Here is a 27,024-nt window from a genome sequence, read left to right on the forward strand (position 1 = left end):
CCCCTTTTTTTTTTTTTGAAATGAGGCTGTAGGAAGTGAAATAGATCTTGATTTCGTGGAACAGACCTGGCTTACCCTTTTCATCCTTTTTGAGCAGATACCCATGCTGACTTTACAGTATGAGAACTTACTTATTATCAAGTCATAAATGATACTGTTGGTAAATCGTTAGGTCTTGCAAACCAGTTACTTCTTAACTGTTGGAGACATTACTTTTTTTGAATAAGAACATTTGATTCCCCATGTCCTGGAATCAGAATAGAAGCAGACAGTATAGGAATGGTGTTGAGTAATAGGAATTTTGCTCTTGAGTTCATCCACAGTGATCATGCAATTTAAAAGAACTGTAGAACTGGCATTGTGCCCCAAAAAAGTGAATTCTGTTTGGTTAACTTACAAAGGCAATCCCTTTTTACCTAAAGAATCCTGTTGTCTTATTGTGGATAATAAAGACTGGCAATCCTGACTATAAAAGTGACCATAAATGCTGCACAGATAGTTGTGGTAAAAATATTCTTCCTGTAGTCCTCTAAAACACCCCCTCCCTCCCCTCCTCTCCTCCTTGTGAAACAGAGCACTTTTATTCCAGGGCCATTTAAACTAGAGGCTGTGCTTTAAATACTGAAATGTCCTCTAATTGCTTCTGGTGCCAAAATCTGGATAAACAAACGTTCGCTTGAAAGGAAGGAATAAAATGGAGCTTATGCACTAGTTTCCAGACAGGGCAGCTATTTCTGGAAGTTCAACTTTTATTTTGGAAAATTCAGCTTCCTTGTCCTGCTCTGTTTGAATGTTTGGTTATGGATTTGGCAGTAGGTGAACTTCCCTTACTGCTGTGGCTGAAACAAAATTAAAATTTTGAAGTATCTGTACACTACGTGTGAGTGAGTATGAGCAAGTAACACATAAGTTTCTAAAACTATATGAATTGTTACTTACTCAAGAGAATTAAAAATATTCAAGTGCTTTTCTTATAAAATCATTTCCATCACTCTCAGCTTTTGCTACATTTGCAAACTCAATAGTTGTTTTGCGATTTCATGATAAACTCAGGTCAAATAGCAGTGTTTATCAAATCTTACCTCTGAGGTCTCTGAAAGTGGTCTGCAGGTGGTCTGTTGAACTGTATTCAATTTAAAAAAAACAATCGTAGTATTGTTGTTTACATGTTTGCTAACAATCCAGAGGGATAAGTGGGAACTGATGTTTGGCATTTGTCTTCCATTTGAACAAAAAAATACAGAGAATATTTAAATGACTGAATGCTTTGTGTTCCAAAAAGTTTCTGAGTATGTTTACCACAATTACAGATATTAATTTGAATTAATCTGAAATACATGCTGTACTAGGGAAAAGTACTGTATATGCGTTATAGAAATACAATTTTACATATATTTCCACTCCTTTTTCATCTTTAGGTCAATTGCAAAAGAGCTTGCAGACTGGCTTATCAGCAACAATGTAGTTGAGCACATTTTTGGACCAAATTTACATATTGAGGTTTGTATAAAATTATTCCTATTATTTTTACTATAAACATGGAGGAGTAACTTCTTGTTCTAGTAAATCTTTCCTCAATACTTTGCAGATCATCAAACAGTGCCAAGTGATTCTGAATTTTCTCGCAGCTGAAGGGAGACTCAGTACTCAACATATAGACTGTATTTGGGCTGCAGCACAGGTATATACTGTATTTTTTAAATAAAATTGCAGGAGTGGTACAAAACAACTCAGAAAATGGCAAGTTAATTTTGTTTTACATTCATAAAGTTGAGTTTCTTGCATTTTACTCTGTGTTTGTCTTAGTGTTTAGCTCACCAAATTTTGATCTTAGTAATTGACACAATTAAATTGTTTCATTAGTTGCAAAATTCTCCTAAGCTACTTCTATGCATATAACAAATGAAGTTGTTCATTGCAGACGTGGTATTTTCACTAAGAATAGGGATGGAGATTCTAAGGTAGATGTAATTTTTTTTTTACTGTTGTGGTAAATTGCTTTGCTCCTATGTAGTGTAGATTCCACTTCGGTTAGTGTTGGTGGGAACAAGGTAGTGAAAATTACAGCAATGAAGTTCATAGTTGTGCTTCAGTGCTGGTGGTGACATCTACAGAATGCACGAAGATTTTATTTTTCACATGGTAAACCTGGAAACTCTGATCGGCTTTTTTCCTTCAGAAAAATATATTTGTTTACTAATTTGAATGTGTATTTGTGACACTGTTTATTTTAGATTATGTATTTTTTTTTTCTTCAGAAGATTTGAATACAGTAGATATTTTGATTTCCTGATGTGGAAATGTGTTCCATGGTTTCATTCTGCCTTTATCATGCATTAAAAACAAACAAACAAAACAGAAACAGGCCCACATTGGAAAAGAAAGAAACCTCAAGGTTTCAATGTCAGTTTTTCAGGAAAATTATACTCAAAATGAAGGTCAGCGAAATAAAATTGATCTTTTTAAATAGGTGTAGGGAACAGACTTTTAAACAAATTACAGTTTGAAAGGTTTTATTTTTCCTGTGTTCAATGGTGTTTGTCTCTAATTTGTTTCATTTAAATACTACTGTAAACATACTGAAAACTTTGTAGTCCATTGTCATTATAAAATGCGGCAGGAACGTTAGTAAATGCTCATTTTAATAGCATTCACTCTGACAGGCGCCAAGTATTTTCTGTATCAGATTAATAATTACTTCAGTTATATTTTTAAAGTGATCATTTATCTTCGTTGATGTTCTCACACTACAGTAATTCACACTAGTGTTAGAGCTCTAAATTTTTCTCTTCTATACTATTTTCAGAACTTAATATAATTGTCAAATGTGATATTTCTTTTACAGTTTGCATGCTTATTTTAATGTATGGATATTTTCAAAATACATGTTCGATACCAGAATTAAGTACGTCCAGATTACTTCCTGTAAAGGGTCTAAACCTCTAATGTTGTTTAAAAGGGTGACATCTTTAGAATAAAAGAAGGCCTTAAATATATTTTTTTCATTTTTTTAGCTAGCTTTTTGGCAAAAAAATTGTCTTCTCTGGATTGAAGTAGATATCTAAACTTTTGTAATATTCAAGGTGTTTTATTTACATTAAAATGCAAACTTAACTTCGGTTATTTTCACCAAATCTCCTAGAACTGGAACTAAAGAAAATATGTGGTAGTTGTAACATGACTTTACTAAACTTCACCAGCTTTTGAATGTAAAAATTCAGTTGAATCAAAATTGCAAATCTGATATAGTTTAGAATTATTGGACAAATGTTTCCTCATATTTTGTGGAAAGATGATGCATAATTGCTGCAATTTTATCCATCTTTTTATCAAGGGAACTGTTATAACTAACTATTTTACTGTTCTTGTTATTTTCTGTTTGTTTGTACTTTGTAGCTGAAGCATTGCAGTCGTTACATCCACGATTTATTTCCTTCTTTGATCAAAAACTTGGACCCTGTCCCGCTTAGGCATCTTCTTAACCTAGTTTCAACTCTTCATCCAAGTGCTCACACTGAACAGGTAAAGATGAACAAAATCACTGCAAGAAATTATTTTAGTATATTCATTGTTACATGTTTGCCTTTCTAAAGGACTGCATGCAAGTAGTATTCACTAATGCATAAGAGAGGAACATACATGAGTAAAATTGTAATGTTTCTTCAAGTAGGCCATTCTGGCTTTGGAATTACAGTCTGCTTCTGAGGCTTTGGAGAACTGAATAACCACCATTAGAGTATTTTAATATTATTTCTGAAGTTAGTAAGTGTTCCACACAATATTTCTTCATTTTGTGCATTTGTTTATTTTGATGCATTTATTTTGATGAACTGTATTATTGGCACACAGAAATATTAGCAGTGTACATTTGCATACCAAACTGCATACCTACTGCTTCTTCATGGCACTGTTATCTGGTTTTGTTCACAGACATTGTATTTGGCATCAATGCTTATAAAAGCACTGTGGAATAATGCACTAGCAGCTAAGGCTCAGCTGTCAAAACAAAGCTCTTTTGCATCTTTACTCAGTACTAATCTACCAATGGGAAACAAAAAAGGTACGTATTTTTTCCAATTAATATGGTAGCTAAATTTTTAATTTTCATAGTCTCCTTGTTGACTTTGGACAATAAGACTGTATAGAACCTTTTACTTGAAATATTTAAAAATACTTCATTTTTAAATGAAGGGTGTCATGCTGGCATATTTTTCAAACAGAACGTGAAGTAAAGCAGCCTAAGGATGAAAACGCTAAAACTTGAATGAGTTTGGAAAGCCTTATGTTTCAGAACAGTTCTCTTTGTATAAATTAGTATATATTTTTTTTGTTTTTACTTTAATTCAAAGGATGGTCTATTACTGATTAGTTAACTATTTCTGTTCTGATGAACATCTATAATTTTATAGATACATAATATCTTACAAAATTTTACCTGATTTTTACCCTGTTTATGGTATTACATGCTATTTCTGTTTTGTTTTTGACTTAACTGTGTATTTCCCCATGGTCATTACTAAAGGTGCTGCCAAGCCATTATACTGTAGTTCCCCTTCCTTTTCTTACTGCTGATTTTTATGAATCACGGACAACTATATGCTGGCAAAAAGATTTTTAGTCACCTGTTTTTCCATCCTGCTTTTTTCCTTCAGAAGAAGAAGAGCTCAGAAGAGCAGCCCCTTCACCTTGTAAGTATAGTTTTAGAAGTACACCACAATCTGATATGTTTGGTATTATAATATTTTTATAGAGAAAAAACTAGTACAAGTTTGAAATTATATTTTCATAGAATCACAGAATGGGTTGGGTTGGAAGGGACCTTAAAGATCATCTAATTTCAAACCTCTGCCCCAGAGCTAAATGCAGAACTCAGGTGGGGTCTCACAAGAGCAGAGGGGGAGAATCACCTCCCTCAGCCTGCTGGCCATGCTTCTTTTGATGCAGCCCAGGATGTGGTTGACTTTCTGGGCTGCAGGCACACATTGCTAGCTCCTATTGAGCTTATTTATGAGAGTTGAGCTTTTTATGAAAGTTAAATGAAAATTATATTTATTATAGAACCTAGCCAATCAATATATCTGTGTTAGATATTGGCACAAAGAGACATCAGAACACAAATTTTATTGTACAATGAACAGTATTAAAAGAATTTTTAGTTTTGAAGTATTTGGGTTGTTTGAGTTGCGTCCCTTGTTCAACTGTTCAGTTAGAATGCTGTTGAGCAGATTCATGTAACAAGTCAGATTTATGAGGCAGATGTATGTAATGCTGTTACATTCCAATTAATATATAGCACAAAGTGACTGGGAAATGTCATTTTGAATTAGGGTCACCAGCAGCTAGCCCTCAGAGTAGTGACAACAGTGACACCCATCAGAGTGGAGGCAGTGATATTGAAATGGAAGAACAGCTTATTAACAGAACAAAACATGTACAGCAGCGACTTTCAGATACAGAGGTAAGAGTGTAAATCTTAGTCTGTTAATTTTGTTACTGAGTTGCTTGATATTAGCTATGGAATTTATTTTTTTCCCCATAATGGTTTCAAAAGCTGTACAGGTACATAATGTGCATGCTTATCTGCAGCAGGACAGTGGATAGCTAGAATCTTTACTTCTGTTCTGCATTGTTTGTACAGACTGTATTGTACCTTGCCTATGAGCATGTGCACTGTAAAAAAAAAAGGTGGGTGTGGAGGGAATTCCTGTTTTTAATTGTATTTAAATGAAATTAATCTCATAAGGGATTCCGGGATGTATTGTTTGTGTGTCACAGTGTTCCTCTGTCTGTTTACATGCAAAGAGTATGTCTGTTATCATTAAGGGAATACAAAAATTAAATTCTTAAATCCATATCTCTCTTGGAGTGTTTTGTTATTGACAACCAAACTGAGAAAAAGTGAATGAAAACTTGTATCTCTGACACATTTTCTTATAAACAAAGAATGGCATTTGAGTGATGATGATGTTCATTATGCATTTTCAATGGTGTTTTATTTTTCCTCCAATCTTAAAAAAAAAAAATTCAGGAGTCGATGCAAGGAAGCTCTGATGAGACAGCAAACAGCGGTGAAGATGGCAGTAGTGGTCCTGGTAGTAGCAGTGGCCACAGTGATGGATCCAGTAATGAGGCCAACTCTAGTCATGCAAGCCAGTCTGCTGGAAGTCCTGGCAGTGAAGTGCAATCTGAAGACATTGCAGATATTGAAGCTCTCAAAGAGGAGGAGGATGAAGAGGAAGAAGATAGGAGTCATAATCCCCAAAAAAGCAGTAGGAGCACGGATCTACGGAACAGGAAACTGGAATCACAAACAGGCATTTGTCTGGGAGATTCACAAGGGGCATCGGAGAGGAGTGGTGCAAATAATGGGGCAGGAAAGGACCATGTTTTTAATACTGACTCTGTGACACCAGTGGATAATCGAATTAGAATGCTAGATGCCTGTTCCCATGCTGAGGATGCAGAGCATGACATGGCAGGGGAAATGAGCACTGCTCACATTTCACAAGGGTCTCAAGATTCTTGTATAACTCATACAGGGGACTTTCTGGGGGAAGCTATTGGAAATGAATTATTTAACTGTCGGCAATTCATTGGTCCACAGCATCACCACCACCACCACCACCACCACCATCACCATGATGGGTAGGTAGCTTGACATGTCTCCTCATTCCTCCTGTAACAAAAATAAAACTGGTGGCAAAATACTCGGTTTGATCAGAAATTTGTGTTGATGTTTTGCTATATTTGGGATAATTTTTTCTGACAGATAGTTATCTCAAGTAGTTATACAGTTATCTGTTTGGTTACTGTGATTAAAGTCTTTTTTTTTTTAATAAAGTTTTTAGATTGAATAAGTATGACAATATTTAACAGCGTTAATGTTGCTTTGTAAAATGCTGTTATTTAGCTTAAAGAAGTCAACACAGTTATCATGATAGTGAGACCTTCAATTTATCTATAATTGTTTTTCAAATTTATATAAAGGTCTGTTGTTTAGACAAATGCTTCAGCCTGACTTTAGCTTACAGAGGTGTCTGTTTACTTGGATTACATTAGCTATGTATTGAAATACATGTATAAACTACGCATTGAGTAACTTGACTACATCGTAATGTTTCAGTTGTCTTCTAGTAAAGGCTTTAACTCATTTATCAGATTAGTCTGCTGTAAAAAAAGCTTTCTTTGATATTATCTGTTCTAACGTTCCTCTTTTACAGACATATGGTTGATGACATGTTAAGTGCAGATGATGTCAGTTGCAGTAGTTCTCAAGTCAGTGCAAAATCAGAGAAAAATATGGCAGATTTTGATGGGGAAGAGTCTGGCTGTGAAGAAGAGCTTGTACAGATTAATTCACATGCTGAGCTAACATCCCATCTCCAGCAGCACCTTCCTAACCTCGCCTCTATCTATCATGAACATCTTACTCAAGGTAGGAGTAATAAAAAGAAAGCAGAAAAACATTGTCCGTACTTCTAACTCAGTTTCGTGTAATTTTAAAGTATTCTTCAATAGAAGAGTAAATAAATAATAATAAATTGAATAATCAAATTACTTTAACCATACATGTGTGAAGTTGTATATAAAAATGTAGTTCTCCAAAGAAACCACAGTGACTAACTACTGAGATTTTACTGTTTCAAGTTAATTCATTTCCAAGGGATTCATTTTGTATCACACTATACGTAACTGTGTTTATCTTTTTTAAAAAAATAAAAAATAAAATACTTGATCTTTTAATACAAATGAAAACAAAGGCACTAAGAAGCCTAAGAAATGTTTTTTTTCAAATCAGTTAATTGAAATTAAGAGAAGAGTGCTACAGAAACACTAGATATTTTTTTCCCTGAAAACTTATGTGACTTTTCTTCTGGTGGGTGGATATTACTGTGATTTCATACATTTATCATCTTAAATGAATTAACCATAATGGACTGTGCAAAGGATAACTTTTGAAAAATGAGTTAAAATACAACTTGATATCGGAGGGAGCTTGCCTTAAAGGGCATTTTATGCAATTTTATCTTTCACTGCCAAATCTACTTTTCTTCAGGGTGTAATTTAATATGCTATTGTAATGCTCTGTAAGAATTGTGGTATCTTTCCATATGCTATTTTGGCAGATTTGTTTTCTGTTTTATCCTTCTTTTAAATATAACAGAGGGTATGGTTAGTGAAGGGTTTGACATTTTTCTTCACTGGTCCAGGAGAACCATGTTTGCTATCTTCCAGCAGACAGTAAAACCACTACTATTTACATCTTTTCCTGAAACACGGTTTAGTGTTTGTTCTTCAGGCATAGTATTTCTTGATTTCAGCCTGACACTGAAAATTTGGGATGATGTATTTAAAAAACTTTGTATTTAAAATATTTTGTAAATCAGCATCATTTTTCCATAGATATTATGCATATATATACATATTATATAGAGAGATCCGAATTACTGTTTGAGCATGAGGCAAATTATTTTTGACACACCTAGTTTTGAATGTGCAAATGATTACAGTGTTCTGCACACATTCTAAAATTTTTACTTGACCTTGCTGCAGTATGAAAATAGTATCAAATAGCAGAAATGAATGGTACCAGCTGTGACCACATACAAGAAGGAAAACGTCTATCCCTGTTCATGAAAACATGATGAGTTTCTAAAATCATGCACTTTAATACTCTATCATATGTAAAAATAGCGTTTGTTTTTCCTGGTTTTTGGTTAGATATAGGATATCATGCAGTATGAGAGGAATTTATTGAAATGTGCTTTTTACTTTCCAACCATAGTAATTAAAAAGATAACCTCCCTTCAGTCCACAGTGCTAAGAATTATGTATAACTACATATATATTTATATGAATTAGATCTAATTAAATGAAAAAGCAATTGCACCTGCATCTGCAATTCTTAGGTAGTGTTTTTGTTGCACTTGCAGCTAGCCAAAAACAATGCAAATATTACCTTAACTGTCCCGTCGAATTCTTGAATGGTTATAAGGTTGTGTCTTTCTTTTTTAAAGAAATCATATGCAGAAAAAAACTGCAACTGTAATGTTATTGTATGCACTTTAAAGTAGCCAAATGGAGAAGTAAAGCATGTTCTTCATGCACTGAGGGAATAATGCTCAGATTAGATGATTCCTTCTATTTATTTAATAACGGTCTTTATATTTTGTTCAGGACCAGCAGTTCATAAACATCAATATAATAGCAATGCGGTGACGGACATTAATTTGGATAATGTTTGTAAGAAAGGAAATACCCTTTTGTGGGATCTGGTCCAGGATGAAGATGCAGTAAGTTGAATACAAGAAAAGAATATTTTTAAAAAGAAAATAAATTATATGCTATTCAGTGACCTTTCTTTCTACTTGCTGTAGATTCATCTCTCTGAAGGGTTAATAAATGAAGCAGAGAAGCTGCTTTGTTCTTTAGTATGCTGGTTCACTGACAGACAGATTCGAATGAGATTTATTGAAGGCTGCTTAGAAAATTTAGCAAACAACAGGTAACTTAAATTATCTGGTTTTACATTCATCTTTTTTCAGTATATAAGAAATGCAAGTTGAATATGCCAGTTAATTAATTTTACAGGAAGCCAATTTAAAACAGACAAAAGTTAAAGTATAAAAGTAGTTTTAAAAGTGCTATGGATGTGTCTGATGTTCCATTTTTCTATTCTATCAGCATCCTGAATTTCCCATCTTGTGCTTTTGTCTTTTCTCCCTTCTGCCAGAGCTTACTGCCTTCCCACCAGTTGGTAAACTTGGGTTCACATTTTTCTTAAGCAGTTGAGTGCAAAGTCAAGTGCCTTAGCATAAGCATTTTGAGCTGAATATTTTGATTTTACCTTTAAGTGACTGAGAAGCAGACAAGTTCTTACCCACCAAGTCTGTTGTGAGATTTAATTTCTATGAAGGAGCAGCTGGAGGATGAAGATGTACCCTGACTTTAGATAACTTCTAATACCAGCCAAAACTGTGAGATTGTACAGTTTGAAAATGGCAATATTTTGACAGTTTGAGATTTATTTCTGCTGTCTCATCTGTTTGTAGAAAAAAAAAATACCCATTTTGGTGAAATTTCAAAAGATAAGTATTATGAACATTAAAAATAAGAATGTATCTTGTGAAATTTAAATACTTTCACTTTAAATATGTGAAATGTATACTGTTTTATTTTGATACGTGTCTAACAGCTCTTTGTGCGAGGTATGATATGTAAATATTTTGATATATATGTAGTTCAAATTCAGAAAACTGATTAAACTTCACCCAGATGTATTCCAGTGCTTTCAGTTAGCATATCTGCTCATTGACCAGGAGCTTCCCAAAGTAATTTTAAAACTATTTTCATTTTGTAACGGTCACATTGTAGTGATTCTTTCTTTTTCCTTTAGATCAGTAGTAGTTTCACTTCGTCTTCTTCCAAAGTTATTTGGTACATTTCAACAGTTTGGGAGCAGTTACGACACACATTGGATAACAATGTAAGTAAACCCCCCCACAAACACACTAAACTGACAGAGGTGATGACATTCGGAGAACTGCTTTGAGGCTTGCTCTTCTAGTGTGATCCAAATTAACAATGACCTAAGATTATCATGTCTGTTATCTGGCCTAGTTGTATGAACTTGTCTAATCACTCAGGCCTAGTTTTAATCCTAATAAGCTCTGCTATCATAACTGAGGTGAAGACTTTTTTTTTTTTTTAACTGTTTCCCCCCAAACCCTGTCAAAGACTTGTCAGACAGTTCTAGACATCCAGGAATAGTATATTGTAAAAGGTTGCAGTAACTTGATCAGCATGATTCTGTTCTGATTATATATCAAATGCAGCTTGGTAATAAAATGGTTTGTAAGAAAACTTTTCAAATGTGAAAATATGTAGCATAGCATTGCTTACTAGAACAACCAACTTAGCTAGTTGATCTAACTGTAGAGAATTGGACTGCTTGAATTTCTAAGAAAGTTTACACTGCTTATTAGCAATCCTTCTTGTTCATTTTGACATGGCATTTAAATATGAACCCAGTTCGGATTTTTGGCATGGATTTTTGCTGAATTAGGGCCTTTAGGAACAGTTTTCATGGGCTGCAAAAGGAAAGTTCTATCAGTTGTGTGCCTGACCTCGTAATTCTGTTATGGAGCCTTATGGATGAAAATAAAGAAGAGAGTGCTGTACTGAAACTTGAATTTATGGTAGATAGAAAATGCAACATTCAATTTATTTTTGTGCATTTTCCTGTAATAGCTGTCTAATTCCTGTGGCTTTTCTGGCATTTTTAAACAAGCCCTAATGCTTTTTGCTTTCTGAATTTAAATAGGTGGGCAGAAAAGGAACTTAACATGATGAAACTTTTCTTTGATAATTTGGTACACTACATCCAGGCAGTCAGGGAAGGACGACACAAACATACGTTGTAAGTGCAGAACAGACTTTGACTGTTTGATATTTTGTGGTTTTAAACATATCTTTTCTGCTTTTCTTCTGGTGCTTCTGATGCATACTTTTTAAGTAAATAATTTCTGTAGTGGCATTACATGCTTAGATGGAGAAAATTCTATGAATGTAGTCGCATTTTAAATAATTTCCTTTTCCTTAAAAAAAACAAAACATGGCAACTTTTGTACTCTTGCGTCATTTTTGTTAGACATTGTTGAATGCTTCTTTACAGATAAAACAAGGATTTTTTGTATGCAAATTAATTTAAAATTGTTATATCATGAAAAAATTACTCAAATATTTCTGTTTTAAAATATGTTATCATTGACCTTTACAATCGCTCTTTTGTGTAACACATTCATCCACTTTCCAATATGTATGCTTAAAATTAGGTGTTTTTTTTTTTTTAAATAAATGATACAATTTCTAGCTTCTCAATCCCAGAGGACTGGATTGTCCAGGTTTTGACATATTTTTACTTCATTATATACTGTTATATTGGACATTTCTCTAATGAGAAACTACTTCCAAAGCTGTTTGAAAGTGGGGTGAACTGCTTTAAATTCAGGCAAGACAGTACACTGTTCCACTCCTTTAACCATTAAGCTTATAAATGGAAGTGAAGTCAATAGTTTTATATAGGTTATGAAATTATTTTTGTAAATAAATTAGGAAAAAATAAGTTCGGTTCCTGCAAGGTGCTAATGACAAAATAATGCATTTGAATTGGACTGTATGAAAAATAATAAATAAATAAATAAATAAATAAACACAAAAAATCTTAAACTCTTCACCTTACCTACTAATGACTGTTGTCTCATTTCACTTTTTGATGTGGTTCTTTAATGTATATAACTGAAGTCTAGGCTATATACTGGACTGGAAGTTCATAGAAAAGTTTATATGAAAAAATTACACTGTTGAGGGGCATATGCATTAATGAAAAAAAGTTATGACAATAAGAAATTAAATATTGCTAAGTTAAATAAACTTCCTTTTTTATACAAATTTAAATTTTAGATACAGCCACAGTGCAGAAGTTCAGGTTCGTCTTCAATTCCTGACATGCGTGTTTTCAACTCTAGGATCACCAGATCATTTCAGTAAGTATTTTAGGTTAACTTACCAGAGAAGCACCTCGCAGTAAAACTTGCATACTTCTTAATAATCAGTGATGTTTTAAATAAATATGTCATTTTTAAAATACACAATTTTAACGGACATCACTAGCAACCAAAAACTCACTGATTGCCAGCTCTGAAAATGGAAAAGTCTTGTGATTCCTCATTGGCAGATGTTGCATTTTTCTTCTGCTGCTTCTGAAAACTTCTTGTCCTGACAAAACCTTTTCTGATTTCTTTGTGTGTATTCTTGGATTTTGTAGAATATTACCATGTATTTGATGATATACTGAAATAGCTAAAAATGCTTCCCTAACTTTAGGGTTGAGTTTAGAACAAGTGGACATATTGTGGCACTGCTTAGTAGAAGATTCTGAATGTTATGATGATGCACTACACTGGTTCTTGAATCAAGTACGAAGTAAAGATCAGCATGCTATGGGTATGGAGACTTACAAGCATCTTTTCTTGGAAAAGGTATGTAGATAGTAAATCACAACCTTAGTAATTCTGATGTGTTTCTTTACATATCAGCACAGGTTAAAATATTTAAAATTATTTCTATGAAGTATATCTCTTCAGTACTCTGGGAGGACCCCACTTGTCGTGTAAATGATTTTTTTTTTTTCCTGTGTGGAGGGATTAGGGAAAGGGATTGGCATGAATTCTTTTCACAAGAATGTTTACTCCAGTGCTTCTGTGCATTATAGCCTGTGTGTTGTATCTGAAGCTATGTAGCACTTCATTTCAATTAAAAAAAACAACCAAAACTGTATTTTCCCAAATGATATACAGTTACCTGCCAAAAAAAAAAAAAAGAAGAAAAAAAAAAGACTTCGCTTTGGGAGTAGTATTTAAATCTCATCCATGTATCCGCTGAAAATATGAACGTGCCACAGCAGAGCTTTCTACAAGGGGTCCCATTCATTTCAACAGACTATAGTATAGTATAGATTGTATTATTCAATAAATTAAGCATTCTAGTTCTTTTTCAGTATTACACAGTTTGTCTACTTATCGTAAATGTATGAATTTGTTGAAGTTTCATATGTGCCAGCACATTCTCCTGCTGTTGTAAATTATGTTACAATAGTAATTTTTGTTCCTTCTGTACCATTACAGTCCAAATCAGTGGTAGAGAAAAAGGGATTGTTGAAGCTGATTATAGTAGATTATTTATATTGTGTATAAAATTCAATAATCTTTTGCAAGAACAAATTTTATTTGTAATTTCTCTCTATTTAAAATTTGAAATTTCTACCTATTCCACCAATGAATTTTATTCTTTTCAATACTAAAACATATTTTATTCAGATGCCACAGCTGAAACCTGAAACTATTAGTATGACTGGCCTAAACCTCTTCCAGCATTTGTGTAATTTGGCTCGACTGGCAACTAGTGCATATGATGGTGGCTCAAACTCAGAGGTAAGCCTACACCGTGTGCTCTAGTTTTTCTTCTTTTTGAGGGAAAGGGAAAATTAAATTACTTACCCGCCACTGTATTTACCTTGAGAACATACTGATTTGAAAATTGTTTTCTGGTTTGAAACACTAATGTCACAGCTTGTGGTGATAGAGGCAGTATGGATTTCTGCCTTGAAGAGAGTCCAGGAACCATCTCTCTCAAAAGTTTCAAACATAGGACGGTAAAATGGAAGTAAGAGGCCTGCAAATCTCGACCTTTCCTCATGACTTTGGACGTCTTTTGTCTCTAGAGGCAGAGATAGGAAACCATGAAGAAAGTGATACCTGTTGCCTGTCCATCTTTGTGTAGTTTATCATACTCTTTGCATAACTGAACTGTGTTAGCTGTTGTGTTTAAAGAATAGGCTTGTAGCGTTTACTTCTGTAAATAATAAGATTCAGACTACATGCAAATCTTTACTTAAAATTAGGCGTATTTCATTATGACTACAGATTTGTTCTAAAACATACCTCAGTTTACGTATGATGCGCTTTAGAAGTTTTTCTTCTGTAGTTTGTTTTTACCAGGAAACTGCCATAGAAATAAAGTGATAAGTAGGGTATTTTCCTGTGAATTGATTTGAGGCAATGATTGATTTAAGATTTCTGTTCTTAAAACTAATACTGATAATAGTTGTCATTTTAAGGCTTCGTTTAAAATCATTCCTCTTTGTCAAAAATGAAAACTCACTCTTTTGAATTTTAACCGATTGTCCTAACACTTCAAAGTATGAACATATTTCTGTCAGTGGTAGGATTTTACAATAATTGGTGTTTGAATTGATGAGAACCTGAGCAGAGGAGATACTTTTAGGATTTGGATCAAGAGTATAATAAAATCTCTCAGGTCAGAAAGGCTTTACTCCCAGTAAAACAATAAGGCAATGTTCTGTTTGTTTGTTTTCCTTTTGTCATAACAGTTGTGTGGCATGGACCAGTTCTGGGGTATTGCTTTAAGAGCACAGTCGGGTGATGTCAGTCGAGCAGCTATCCAGTATATCAACTCTTATTATATCAATGGTAGGAATTTTCATTTTTTTTTCTGTTTAATATTTTCTGTTTAATATTTTCTGTTTTTTCTGTTTAATATTTTTAATATTAATAAATATTAATATTTATTAATATTTTTTCTGTTTAATATTTTCGATTTATCTATATGTTCTGTTTAATATGTTCTAAAGAATATCTAACATTATCCGCCTTTTATTCTTAACATTAAAATGCGTAGACTTAATTTTGTGCTTATATAATTTACTTTAACATTGATATTACAGGTAAAACTGGTCTTGAAAAAGAACAGGAGTTTATTAGCAAGTGTATGGAGAGTCTGATGATAGCTTCTAGTAATCTTGAGCAAGATTCTCACTCAAGTCTGACAATTATTGAAAGAGGACTCTTAATGCTAAAGACACACCTGGAAGCTTTTAGGAGAAGGTAAATAGCTTCTTCGCTATATTTGGATGCAGAATTTCTTTCCATTTCTCTTATAGTAATGATGAATGAGTTACGAGTTACAAAATTACTAATATAAATAATAGTTTCTTCACTTTTCTTTGTGTAAAGTAAGGACAGCAGTGGGTATTTCTGAAAGATAACCTATGAAGTTTAAACAGTTACAAAAGCTGGCCATTGTCCTTGTATAAAGATGTATGATTATGGTTCACATTTCTGCATCCCTCACAAAAGAAATATTTTTTTCACATTTGTTCAAATCTATTTTTATTTTAAAAAAATGAGAATACCAATCTTATATATATAATAATAACCTCTTCTTATTTTGAAAAAAACAGAGAATAAGGGGCCAAGTTTTGCTTTTCCTGTAATTGTTTACTGACAGTTTGTGTTAAATAGATTTTGACAAAAATACTTTGTGAATGTTTTTACCTGCTTCTTAAGGTTTGCATATCATCTGAGACAGTGGCAGATTGAAGGTACTGGTATCAGCAGTCACTTGAAAGCCCTGAGTGACAAACAGTCACTACCATTAAGAATTGTATGTCAGCCAGCAGGACTTCCTGACAAGGTAGTTTAAAAAAGCCTTTTTACAACTACATCCTATGCTGTTAAATTCTAGTAAGTTCATTGTGCGCTTCAAAAAACAAAATATGTATTTAATTTCAGATGACTATAGAAATGTATCCCAGTGATCAGGTGGCAGATCTACGAGCAGAAGTCACCCATTGGTATGAAAATTTGCAGAAGGAGCAGATAAATCAACAAGCACAGCTTCAGGAGTTTGGCCAAAGCAGCCGCAAAGGGGATTTCCCTGGTAAGCTATAGTACTCATGCCTGTATTTTTTGCCCGTATGAGTGTTCATCCATTTACAGCTTAGAAGACTATCTGTTTTTCTTCCCCAGATATCCTCAGTAAGCAAACATTATTATATGTTTTATTCTACCTGTAGCTACAGTTAGCATCATCCTCACTTAATTAATAGCATTTCTTCTTAAGTGCTATCATTTATTTGAAATTGCAGAGAAAATGTAGATCTGCCAAATGTCCTTAGATCTGGCCAAGATCCAACTCCTAATAGGCTTACTTCTCCTGCATTGGGTTTCTTTTCATTGTTGTTTTAATTATGTAGTTTTCTGTAACTTAGAGATCCTTTTACATAAAACCTTATTCTATATTTTGTTATACATATACCTTTCTGTCTATGCAATTGATTCATAATATGAATTAATAATTTAAAGTCCTAATTTATACCCTGCACATATGTATTCCAGTCAGGTGTTGTATTTTCCTTGCTCCTGCAACTACTTCTTAATTTATGATCATCCTGTAGCTAAATTGATCATTCATCCTACTTTTATATTCTTAATTTTGAAAGTCATGTTGTTCCTGAGATGGTCATTGCTTGTTTACAGTGTGATGAATAAGCTTCCTGTTGTTCCCTTTCTTTATGTGTTTCTGAGTGAATTTTTTTTTTTTTTTGCTTTATCCTTTAGGAGAAGGATATTTTCTGAATCGTATTGTTGCTATATATTATAGTGTTCTTAGTGGCTATTGCTGTTTGGAATGTTCTTGTTCTCTGAATTATTTTTTCCTCAATATTTTCTTGTTTTCTTTCTGACTCATTATGAGCAAGAGTTGGTGTTCTGGGTATATTATCTGAACAAATTGTGTCCATGAACACATCTCTTCCCAACAGCACTGACCATTAGGAAATGTGTAAATGTTAATCTGACTTTCTTTTTGTAGCTTTACAACTTAAAAAAAATGTTTTAATGAGACACGGTGTCAGTATACCAGACTTTGAACACTAGACATCTTAATTACCTTCTTGATGAAGTCTGCTTTCTAGCCACTTCTCAGAAGCTGTTTTAGTAAATAAACTTGTCTTGTTTTCTATGAGGTATGGCCAGAAACCAGATTCTTTTTATTTTTTATTTTACTTGACAATATAGAGACACAAAATCCAGCAAATTCAGAATTGCAGCCCTACGGGAGCTGCCATTCACCCATGTTACATGCACACAAAATACACGTACATCAATATTAGAATGATTGTGCCGATATCCATAATTTTGTACACCTAATATTTTATGGATGTTGTTTGAATTTGTCTGTGTTCATTACACTAATAATTAACGTACCGTAACTATGGGAAGCTGGAGAACCATACAGATTTTATCTGTTGGTTCCTAAACCCAGTGTTCTTTGCTAGGTTTAAAACCTATATTACTGCCTCTTAAGTACTTCATCTTGTAATTGATAGCTGTGTTGGCTGATAGATGCATAAAATCCTGGAATTGGCTAAATTTCTTATTAATGAAACTCCTGAAGAAGTATCTTTGCATTGTCCTCTGCATTCCACCATTAGTTTGAAATAATCCACTTGAATAACTTCTACTTTTCAACTCCTAATTTTGAGAGGATAGGACTGAAACTGAGACTTGCAGTTAAAACTTGTTGTTTTACTCAGCCATGCTTTATTTTGTAGACTGTTTTGTATAGCTGATTTAAAAAAAAAAAAGTTGTTTGGTCACAAGATCTCTGTGAATTACAGTTCAGTGTATTGACTGTTAGACTTCGAAACCTCAGTCATTCTGCATCACAAGAGACATCTTCTATAAGGGACATGGTGCACTCTTCTGTCTCAGTGACCTTAACTGTGTTTGTTTAAATATACTAGTAGTGGTAAATCTGTGACAAAAACAAACAAACAAACAAACAAAAAAGTTCCTGGTTAGGAACTTGAAATGGCTGTCATTCCATTAACAGAGGTAGAAATCAAAACAGAGTTTATCAAATTTCAGTAAGAATTAAAATCCTTTTGCTCAGGAGTACAAATTTTTCTCTCACCTTTTTTTTCTAGAGCTAAATCTTCCTGTCCTTAATTAATTTTTATTTGTTTTCTCAGGTTTGTTTTTATCTACCACAAAATTCTGTTGAGGTCCCAAAACTTCTTATAACATCTCTTGTTTATTTGAAATTTACAGTGCTGTGAGAAATGTGAGATTGCTTTTGTTTCTCACTCAGGTTATTTCCTGTATTCTTTCTTCTGAAATCTGTTACTGGTTTGCTGAAGTGCAGAAGATGGTAGATCTCTGTATTATTTTTATGGATGATGTGTTTGCTCGCCTTTAGCTGTTTGAAATTATTTTGCCTGACTGCATTGATAAGTTTTCAAAGCAGCCTGCTGGGGACAATGAGAACAGTGAGAGATAAAATTTTATGCCCAACTCCATATAAAACCTTGATGGTTTTATTGTTCACTGATGTGACTTTGAAAGACTACCAAATATCCAGTTTTCACAAGAATGTCTCACAAATATTTTGGGGTGCAGGATTTGAGGATCGTGTTTTTGTCTGAGATTTCCATTTGTCTGGCAGTCAAAGCTGCTGCGTTCACATCTGACTGCAGTGCTGTCGTATGGAAAAGTCAGCACATGTGTGTGTATCTGCTGTTTCTGGGAAGCATCACCTGAATTTATTGTGTGCACACAGCAGCAGTGACTGTGGCTGCAGATTGCAGGTGATGCGCTTTCAGCAGTTACCAGAGGAAGAATGCTGACTGTGTATGCGCTACACTGTGCTTGTTCTTGAGACAGGGAGAGAATAAAGGTTGATGGTTTTTTTTTTTGGTTTTAACCCATGTCTTTGAGTACTATGTTTCTATAGGCAAATAACGTACTGTTTTGAAGCATTTTCAGGCAGCACAACTCTGAGTACTTCCTAGGATCTCTGAAGGAGGATCAAAAAAATAGGCTTTTCTGAAGGACCCTCTTTGAAAACCCAGTGCTGAAGTGTAGTGACAGGGTAGGGCAGCTCTTCATTAGTCTGCAGGATCAGTGCCTAGCATCAGGAAAAGCTCTGCAGATTTTAATCCACAACAAATATCTTTGTGCACTGTAATTGGTGATTAGAACTATACAAGTATTCTGGGATTATAAATTCATTGTAAAATGCACAATGAATGTAAATCTGTGGTAATAAGGTTTCTTGCTGGACTATCTGCATCAAATTAAATTCTTGATCTTTTAATTGTTCAGATTTGTTCAGTGTTGAGAATTCTGTGGAGGGTATTCTGAGTTTCTCCTTTCTGTAGTATACAATATCTTCAGTTCCAACTTACATTTGAGTAAGATTAATTATTTTGTCTTTTGCTTTTGCTGTCTTTATCACAGGTGTGTGATACAAAGCAATTTTGTCGATGTTCACAATCATTTTCCTGCATAGTATAACTTACTACAAAACATGGAAGTCATGTTTTAATCTGTATTGTAGACACTTCTCTCTGCGAGATTGGGTGAACTCTTACTGAAAATGCTGTTTTTAAATACATGCAAGGAACTTTAGTTTAATGTAATAAGCAGTTTTCATAATGAAATAGCATTGAGTTTTTGTCTGGTTTTAATTGCTGCTGAAGGATGTACTATTAAAAATGAATCTTAACAACACTTTCATTAGAAAATAAAACTATAATTTATTTTTTTTTTTAAATTGTAGGTGGTCTCATGGGACCTGTGAGAATGATTTCATCTGGGCATGAACTGACAACCGATTATGATGAAAAAACGCTTCACGAATTGGGTTTCAAGGATATGCAGGTATTACCAGCATATAGTCACCAACAAAAGTTGCTTGATATGTTGTCTTTTTTTATGCAGCTGCTGTGTGTGGTGATGGCAGAGGGCACATTTTTCTTTGGGAGCATCCTACAGTTTTCTGCATCTGGTTGTTTCTTACTATCCAACATGTGCCTCCTGTAAGCTCAAAGTAATACTACCTGTCCTTTCTGCTGTTGTCAGTCTTTAAAATGGTTAATAATTTTAAAAGCCCGATTCTGGTTATGCTAACTGATCTGAAGACTCGAGGAGTAAAAGGAAAATTTCATTTTTTTTTTCATTCATCAAGGAGAATGAAGGACCAGTGAAAACAGCATTAAGTATCCACATATTGTCTGAACTATTCCACAGTAGCAGTGACTAGCTCTCTTTTTCCATGGGTTAAATATGAAGCATGTTATAATGCTTATTTGTAATTTTTTATTTTTATTGAAGTTTACAGAAGACTACAGTTTGGAAAAGCCTAGTTTGATTTGTCAAGCCTAGTTTGATGTATGAATGACATCGTGACTGCTTTAGGGAGGTGGGACTGTAACAGATGCCAGCTGATCATCACATACCTTCTTTCAGTCTGAAGGAAAACTAAGCTTATACCACAGAAGGATTATTGCTGACTGATACACTTACATGTGCCATTGTTGGCTGTTAGCACTTGTAGCAGTTAATCTATTTTAACTGTTGATGTTCCAAATTGGATGATCTATTGGACTACATCTTTGTTTTTTCACTTTGCTAAATAAATCGGGTTGATACAAAAATGAAAACAGACTTTAAAATACTTTTTTAGTGTTAACATAGGTCACTACAGAATCGAGCTATGTCACAGTCAGATGAATTCTTATCCTTGCAGAACTTGAAGAAACAGTAACATTCCGTTTCAATGGCTGGGCATGGAGGTGGTAACTAGTCAGCATAAACATTTCATCTGAGAATTGCTTTCTACTATGTAGTTATGCCAGCATAACAAATCTCAGCTTTTCCAACTATGCTGATATTTATGCTGTTATACCCTCTCTAGCATACTTCTGGTCCTTTTAGACAATTTATCTTATTTTTCTTCTGGATTAGCTTTTGTGCTATTTTATTAGTTTACTGAGAAGTCAGACTGGTACTAGAGGCTTGCCAGCCTGACTAGCAAAATAAGGGATGGACGGGGGAAAAGGAAACAGCGGTATCTACTATAGCCAAAGCAAGCAGCATATGCAACTATATCATAAATGTGTTAAGTGAAAGCAAAACCAAGCTTTAGTTATGGCAGTTGCTCAAAATGATGCTCAGTAAAAATTTGACATCACAGGTATTGATTTATCTTGATCATTACCATTAAGGTCTTAATTTAGATACTGCTGAAAACATTCTGTGACTTTAGCATATGCATTTTTAAAGCTGCCTCTCTCTTCCTCATTGTTTCTCTCTGTTTCTAGATGGTGTTTGTATCCTTGGGAGCACCAAGGAGAGAACGTAAAGGTGAAGGCGTTCAGCTTCCAGCATCTTGCCTACCTCCTCCTCAAAAGGACAACATTCCAATGCTTTTACTATTGCAAGAACCTCATCTTACCACCCTTTTTGATTTGTTAGAGATGCTTGCCTCTTTTAAACCTCCTTCTGGAGAAGTGGCTATGGAAGATAGTGAGGTAATTTAGAGTAACTTTATTAGAATAATTACATTTAAGTCTTAATTTATTTTTCCTATCTAGCTTATTTCTTGTCTTCTGTATGCAGTTGCCAGATATATTTGTTGTATTTATATGTGTATTCAATTTCATGTGTGTTATGGTCATTATCATGATCTTTCAGATTTTCGTAACATTGTTATGATATCATTCAGTGTATCCTAAATATTGTAGAAATTCTAAAGAAATAATTTTCACAAAAGAATATGGAGTATTTAATTATGGTGACTAATAATGGGAATTGGTTTGAAGAAAGGTTAGTAAAAGTTTTATTGCAAAAACTGAAGTTATATCTCTTATATGCCATCATCAGCTTGTGTGAAATTAAATAACCATTAGTATATTTTAACCGGTAGATTATTTTTAAGTTTTACTTACACTCAAATATTTCATAATATGTTATAGACTATAAAGATAATGGAACTTAGTTTCTTCCTGGTTCGAGTGAGACTTCATGGTCTGTTGATGGATTTGCATTAGATAACTTCTCAATTAAGAATAAGTAAATTTTTGGACTTTAAATCTTAGCTAGGTTATTTTCACTAAGAAATTCACAGTAAGAATAGTTATTTTATGATTTGTCAGAGTGCAAGATGTGAAGAACTCCATCTCCATGCAGAAAACTTATCCAGACGTGTTTGGGAACTGTTAATGCTTCTACCAACGTGCCCTAATATGTTACAGGCATTCCAAAATATTTCAGATGAGCAGGTACAACAGATTGCTTGTTTTACATTTTTATCTTTATTATACATGGATACTTTAGTGTTTAGTGTTTTAGTTGAATTTTCCCCAAAGAAGAAGAATGTTAAAAAGTATGTTAGTACATTTAGACACAAGTAAACCTGAACTTAACAAATGAATAGTGAATGCTAGTTATCACAATCTTCTGGTTTGAATCAAAATAGTACTTTCTTTGTCTGCTGCCTAGTGTGTATAAAATATTTCAAATGTACTGTTTCAGTTTAACATCGTGGGTGTTATGATAGCAATCCTTTTTGTGTGTTTTTTTCTATAAGTTCAAAAGATGGCCACTCACCTACTTGTTTTGTTGCCCAACAGAAGGAAAGTTTGCCTGTTTTAAAGTTCTTGAAATAACATATTATTGTTCTTAGCTATTATGTTTCTTTATAGACACACTGAAATTTTGCTGGAAATTATAATTCATCCAAGCAACATTTGGCTTCCTGTACTTTAAAATTGTGTATACCATAGCTTGTAGTAATGTCAGCGGTCTACTCAAATTTCACTGCTGCATTCAAATTATTCAAATTGTTATTCATGTATAGAAATATGTTCTAAATAGTCTAATTTCAAATAATAGGTGAAATTAAAAACTGAAGAACTTGTCCATTTACTTTAAAAACCCTCTCATTGCCTTTCTTAAGATCAGCATTAAATTACGTTAATTGTTTTCTGTCTTCTTTATTTGCTAAGGGTAATGATGGCTTTAGCTGGAAGGATCTTCTGCGAATAAAAAGTGCCCATAAACTTTTGTACGCCCTGGAAATTATTGAAGCTCTGGGAAAGCCCAACAGAAGGATAAGACGTGAATCTACGGTAATAGGGTTTCTTGCACAAAATATGTTTTTTCTATGAACCAAAGTATATATTGATAACTTGGTTTATAGTATTTTTAATCTTAAACTGTGTTTTTTGTTTGTTTGTTTTTGTGACTTATACTTGTTTGTCTTTAGGGAAGTTACAGTGATCTTTACCCAGACTCAGATGATTCAAGTGAAGATCAAATAGAAAATAGTAAAAACACATGGAGCTGCAAGGTCTGATTTTCCTACAGTATTTTGTGATACATATTGTTGTTTATCAAAAAAAGATGTAAAATGAAAACCCATTTGAAACATTATCTAAGGGTTTCTGATCTCAAATTTAAATAGAATATTTTAAAGTTTTTCTGTGTTATCAGGCCTGTAGATCTAACTGAAGTTGGTGATATTTCTGCATTTGCTTTTTCTCACATTGGTTCCATAATATACTTACAGTTTGTTGCTGCTGGAGGGCTCCAACAATTACTCGAAATTTTTAATTCTGGAATCTTAGAGCCTAAAGAACAGGAGTCATGGACTGTGGTAGGTGATTATTCACCCTTTTACTCCAGAATAACATAGCTGTCCTTTATGAGACATACATATAAAATTGGCAACAGTTTCTCAAATGCTAAAAAGACAGCAGGCATACCTTTTATTAAAAGGTTTTGACAGCAGGCATACCTTTTATTAAAAGGTTTTAAACAGATTTTTATGTATTTGTTCTAAAATATATTCAATGTTAGAAACAAATTGTCATTCTTTCTTACTCTGTTTATAAGCAAAAGATTGCATGATGACTTTTATTGTTCTGTCCAGAAAACTTGGACATCACCATGAAAATAATTACAAATTCTGCAACTAAGTGCCTTGTTCAGGTCACTGAACTTAAGCAGATCATTTATGTATATAGGTGTTAGACAGTTATCTTCTCCATGTGTTGTTGTGAAATGGTGCTCTTTTTTTTGTTGTTGTTAATTTTACTCTCACACTGCAAGTTTTGCTGGTGGAGCTGACCATGTGTGGTGTTGTTGTGAAATGGTGCTCTTTTTTTTGTTGTTGTTAATTTTACTCTCACACTGCAAGTTTTGCTGGTGGAGCTGACCATGTGTGGTGTTTGGCTATAGCTGCACAGCTGAGAGCCATGCAAACTGATCTCAAGAGTTACTAAATCCATCAGTGGGTTTTGTCTCTGCATATGATATTATAATACAAAATGTTATTTCTGAAGTACTATCTGCTGTCTCCTCGTGGTTAAACGTATTCAACTTGAAAGTACTTCTGTATACCATACCTACTACATTGTGCCGTAATTAATAGCTTTCCCTGCATTGCATTCAACTGTAGAGCTTAACCTCCTATACTATTTCCTCTGTGGTATTTCATGCACGCAATAACAGAATGTCTTGAAATGCCCCTGTTAATAGGACTAGATAATAAAAATGTCCTTTTTGTAAGAAGTAATTTTTTTTAATACCTTTCCTCTTTAGTGTCTTTTCTTGTGAGGTTTTGCCAGTTAGAGTTCTAGTTGTTTATCCTTTGGAGCTTACTTAAGCTTTTCTTGTCAAATTCTGTAGTAGACATAGAATTATTTGTAAAATAAATCCCAGCAAAAAGAAAAATTCATTTCCTTCTTATTCACAGTGGCAGCTGGACTGCCTTGCTTGTTTGCTGAAGCTGATATGCCAGTTTGCAGTTGATCCTTCAGATCTGGATTTAGCTTACCATGATGTCTTTGCCTGGTCTGGTGTAGCAGAGAGTCACAGAAAAAGAACGTGGCCAGGCAAATCAAGGAAGACTGCAAGTGACCATGTGAAGGGCCTTCATATACCTCGTTTAACAGAGGTAAGAGATAAACAGTGTGTCTGTTTTGTGAACTTAAATGACTCCTTTGTTGTGTGAAGCTTTTATTTTGGTAATAAAATAATATAGTGGCAAAGTTACTAATATTAATCTATATGCTACATACTGTTCTCTAAAATATAGTTTAATTGTATTTGTTTTAAACCTGCCAATTTTAAAAGCTGGAACTGAAAGCTTTTTTGATGATCGGTGAGCATGTGAAATGGGAATTTCCGAATTCCAGTGCTTTATTCCTATTTCTTACATTTTGTTTTCCAAATTATTAATGCTGTTTTTACGGTAACCTTTCGTACTTGCTGTCCTCATCCTCAGCAAATACATTTTTGTGTCCTTTAGTGCACGCTGAGTGTGAAGTAACTTACTATACTAAGGATATCTGAGCAAGCGTATGATAAAACATACCTAAACGTGTAGACCTTCCTCCCAGATCCTTGCCTGCTAATTTCCAAATATAGGCCAAGCCTGATATTTAATCAATAGTATTTTGTCATCAGATGGCTAGAGATACATTCACTGTAAATTGATTGCTCTTGGGCACAGGACCAGTTGTGATTGCAGGAAAGGGCAGATTTGAACTGTGAGCTGGAGCCAAACTTCCCATTTGTCGTTGTTACACAAGGAAAGACCCTAACTGTTCTATAGGGATGAGGTATTTTTGACAAAACAAATTTCTAAATTGCCAAAGCTGATACGATACAGGGAAATTATTGAATGTATTAGCTTTTTTAATTGTCATCAATGAATATTTTTGATTGCAGTGGATTTGCTATCTAAATACTTTAAAAGACTTCTTTCTAAAGTCTTTAAAGACTTTCTATTCAGACTTCTCAGATTTGAAAATTGTGTATAGCCTGTCAGAGGCTCTTTTTAAGATTAATAATTTAAGTGAATGTGTAGTCAGTCAAATGTGTTGATCACAAAGATACAAGCAAAATTTACACATCCAACTTCACCCACAACATTGTCTCCTCAAACCTATGATTTTAAAAACAAAGTTAATGTTTGTGGTTTTAAGAAATACGCTGTTTTTTTACTAAAATGATTGAGAAAACGATTGATATTTCTATTCAGTTACGTTGCCTAAGAGGAATAAAATGAAATTTTAGCATCTAGGTGTACTCAGTGAAACACAGGATTTTACATTTGCTTTAATAAAAAACAATATAACTTTCAACTGTAGAGATGTTATCATTTCTTTTGCTGTTCCTCCCTCTACACAGGTGGGTTTTTTTTAGATTCACACAGTGTGTATAATTTAAAAAACAATCAAAAAGCTTGTTGTTATATTAACTGGTCTTCTTTTCTTTTGACTTCAATTTTTAAAGGTGTTTCTTGTACTTGTCCAGGGAACCAGTTTGATTCAGCGACTTATGTCAGTTGCTTATACATATGACAACTTGGCACCTAGGTACAATATCTTTTTATTTTTGTTATAAAGCTTATAAAGTGTGCACATTTTCCTTGGCTGTTTTAAATAGAATGAATAGCTTTTTCAGTTGTAGTTCCCATTAACATCCATATCAGAAATTTAAGTATATAGGCATTAGATTTGCTTTTCTTAGTCGCCTCTTTTTGTAGTTAATCCACACTTATGAATCATGGAGAGAACTCTCAGTGGTCATCAGCAATAAAGCAATCACTGGACTAAACAAATTGCCAGAAATAGTAATAGTAATAAATAAATAAAATAGAAACAACAACGACAAAACCTACATGTAAAGTAATTAATCACCATAGAATCCCTTATATAACCAGTTGCTCTCCGGGGTATATGACGTGGAGCAACAAGATGTGTACAGGATGCTGTCAGAAATTCTCGTACCAAAACTATTTCTTTGTTCT

The 27,024-nt window shown here is 33.8% G+C and overlaps 1 protein-coding gene across 10 annotated transcripts in view; it reads left to right on the top strand.

Moving 5' to 3' along the window:
• The window catches only part of USP34 (ubiquitin specific peptidase 34), a 129,535-nt gene that overhangs the window by 51,267 nt on the left and 51,244 nt on the right, over positions 1–27,024 (top strand). For 9 of the 10 annotated variants that reach the window (XM_066995343.1, XM_066995340.1, XM_066995346.1 and 6 more), the window contains 27 exons: positions 1,419–1,500; positions 1,589–1,681; positions 3,397–3,522; positions 3,931–4,060; positions 4,653–4,688; positions 5,328–5,458; positions 6,029–6,645; positions 7,221–7,435; positions 9,178–9,293; positions 9,378–9,505; positions 10,397–10,486; positions 11,324–11,419; positions 12,463–12,545; positions 12,886–13,040; positions 13,878–13,991; positions 14,951–15,050; positions 15,305–15,464; positions 15,927–16,053; positions 16,152–16,299; positions 19,984–20,084; positions 21,527–21,736; positions 22,361–22,486; positions 23,213–23,335; positions 23,473–23,556; positions 23,776–23,862; positions 24,964–25,164; positions 26,508–26,590. In XM_066995343.1, coding sequence (XP_066851444.1) covers positions 1,419–1,500; positions 1,589–1,681; positions 3,397–3,522; positions 3,931–4,060; positions 4,653–4,688; positions 5,328–5,458; positions 6,029–6,645; positions 7,221–7,435; positions 9,178–9,293; positions 9,378–9,505; positions 10,397–10,486; positions 11,324–11,419; positions 12,463–12,545; positions 12,886–13,040; positions 13,878–13,991; positions 14,951–15,050; positions 15,305–15,464; positions 15,927–16,053; positions 16,152–16,299; positions 19,984–20,084; positions 21,527–21,736; positions 22,361–22,486; positions 23,213–23,335; positions 23,473–23,556; positions 23,776–23,862; positions 24,964–25,164; positions 26,508–26,590 — 3,762 coding nt within the window. The remainder of the gene's footprint in view (positions 1–1,418; positions 1,501–1,588; positions 1,682–3,396; positions 3,523–3,930; positions 4,061–4,652; positions 4,689–5,327; positions 5,459–6,028; positions 6,646–7,220; positions 7,436–9,177; positions 9,294–9,377; positions 9,506–10,396; positions 10,487–11,323; positions 11,420–12,462; positions 12,546–12,885; positions 13,041–13,877; positions 13,992–14,950; positions 15,051–15,304; positions 15,465–15,926; positions 16,054–16,151; positions 16,300–19,983; positions 20,085–21,526; positions 21,737–22,360; positions 22,487–23,212; positions 23,336–23,472; positions 23,557–23,775; positions 23,863–24,963; positions 25,165–26,507; positions 26,591–27,024) is intronic. The other variant, XM_066995342.1, reaches the window with a different exon arrangement.

Source organism: Anser cygnoides, chromosome 3, assembly GCF_040182565.1.
Source record: "Anser cygnoides isolate HZ-2024a breed goose chromosome 3, Taihu_goose_T2T_genome, whole genome shotgun sequence".
NCBI lineage: Eukaryota > Metazoa > Chordata > Aves > Anseriformes > Anatidae > Anser > Anser cygnoides.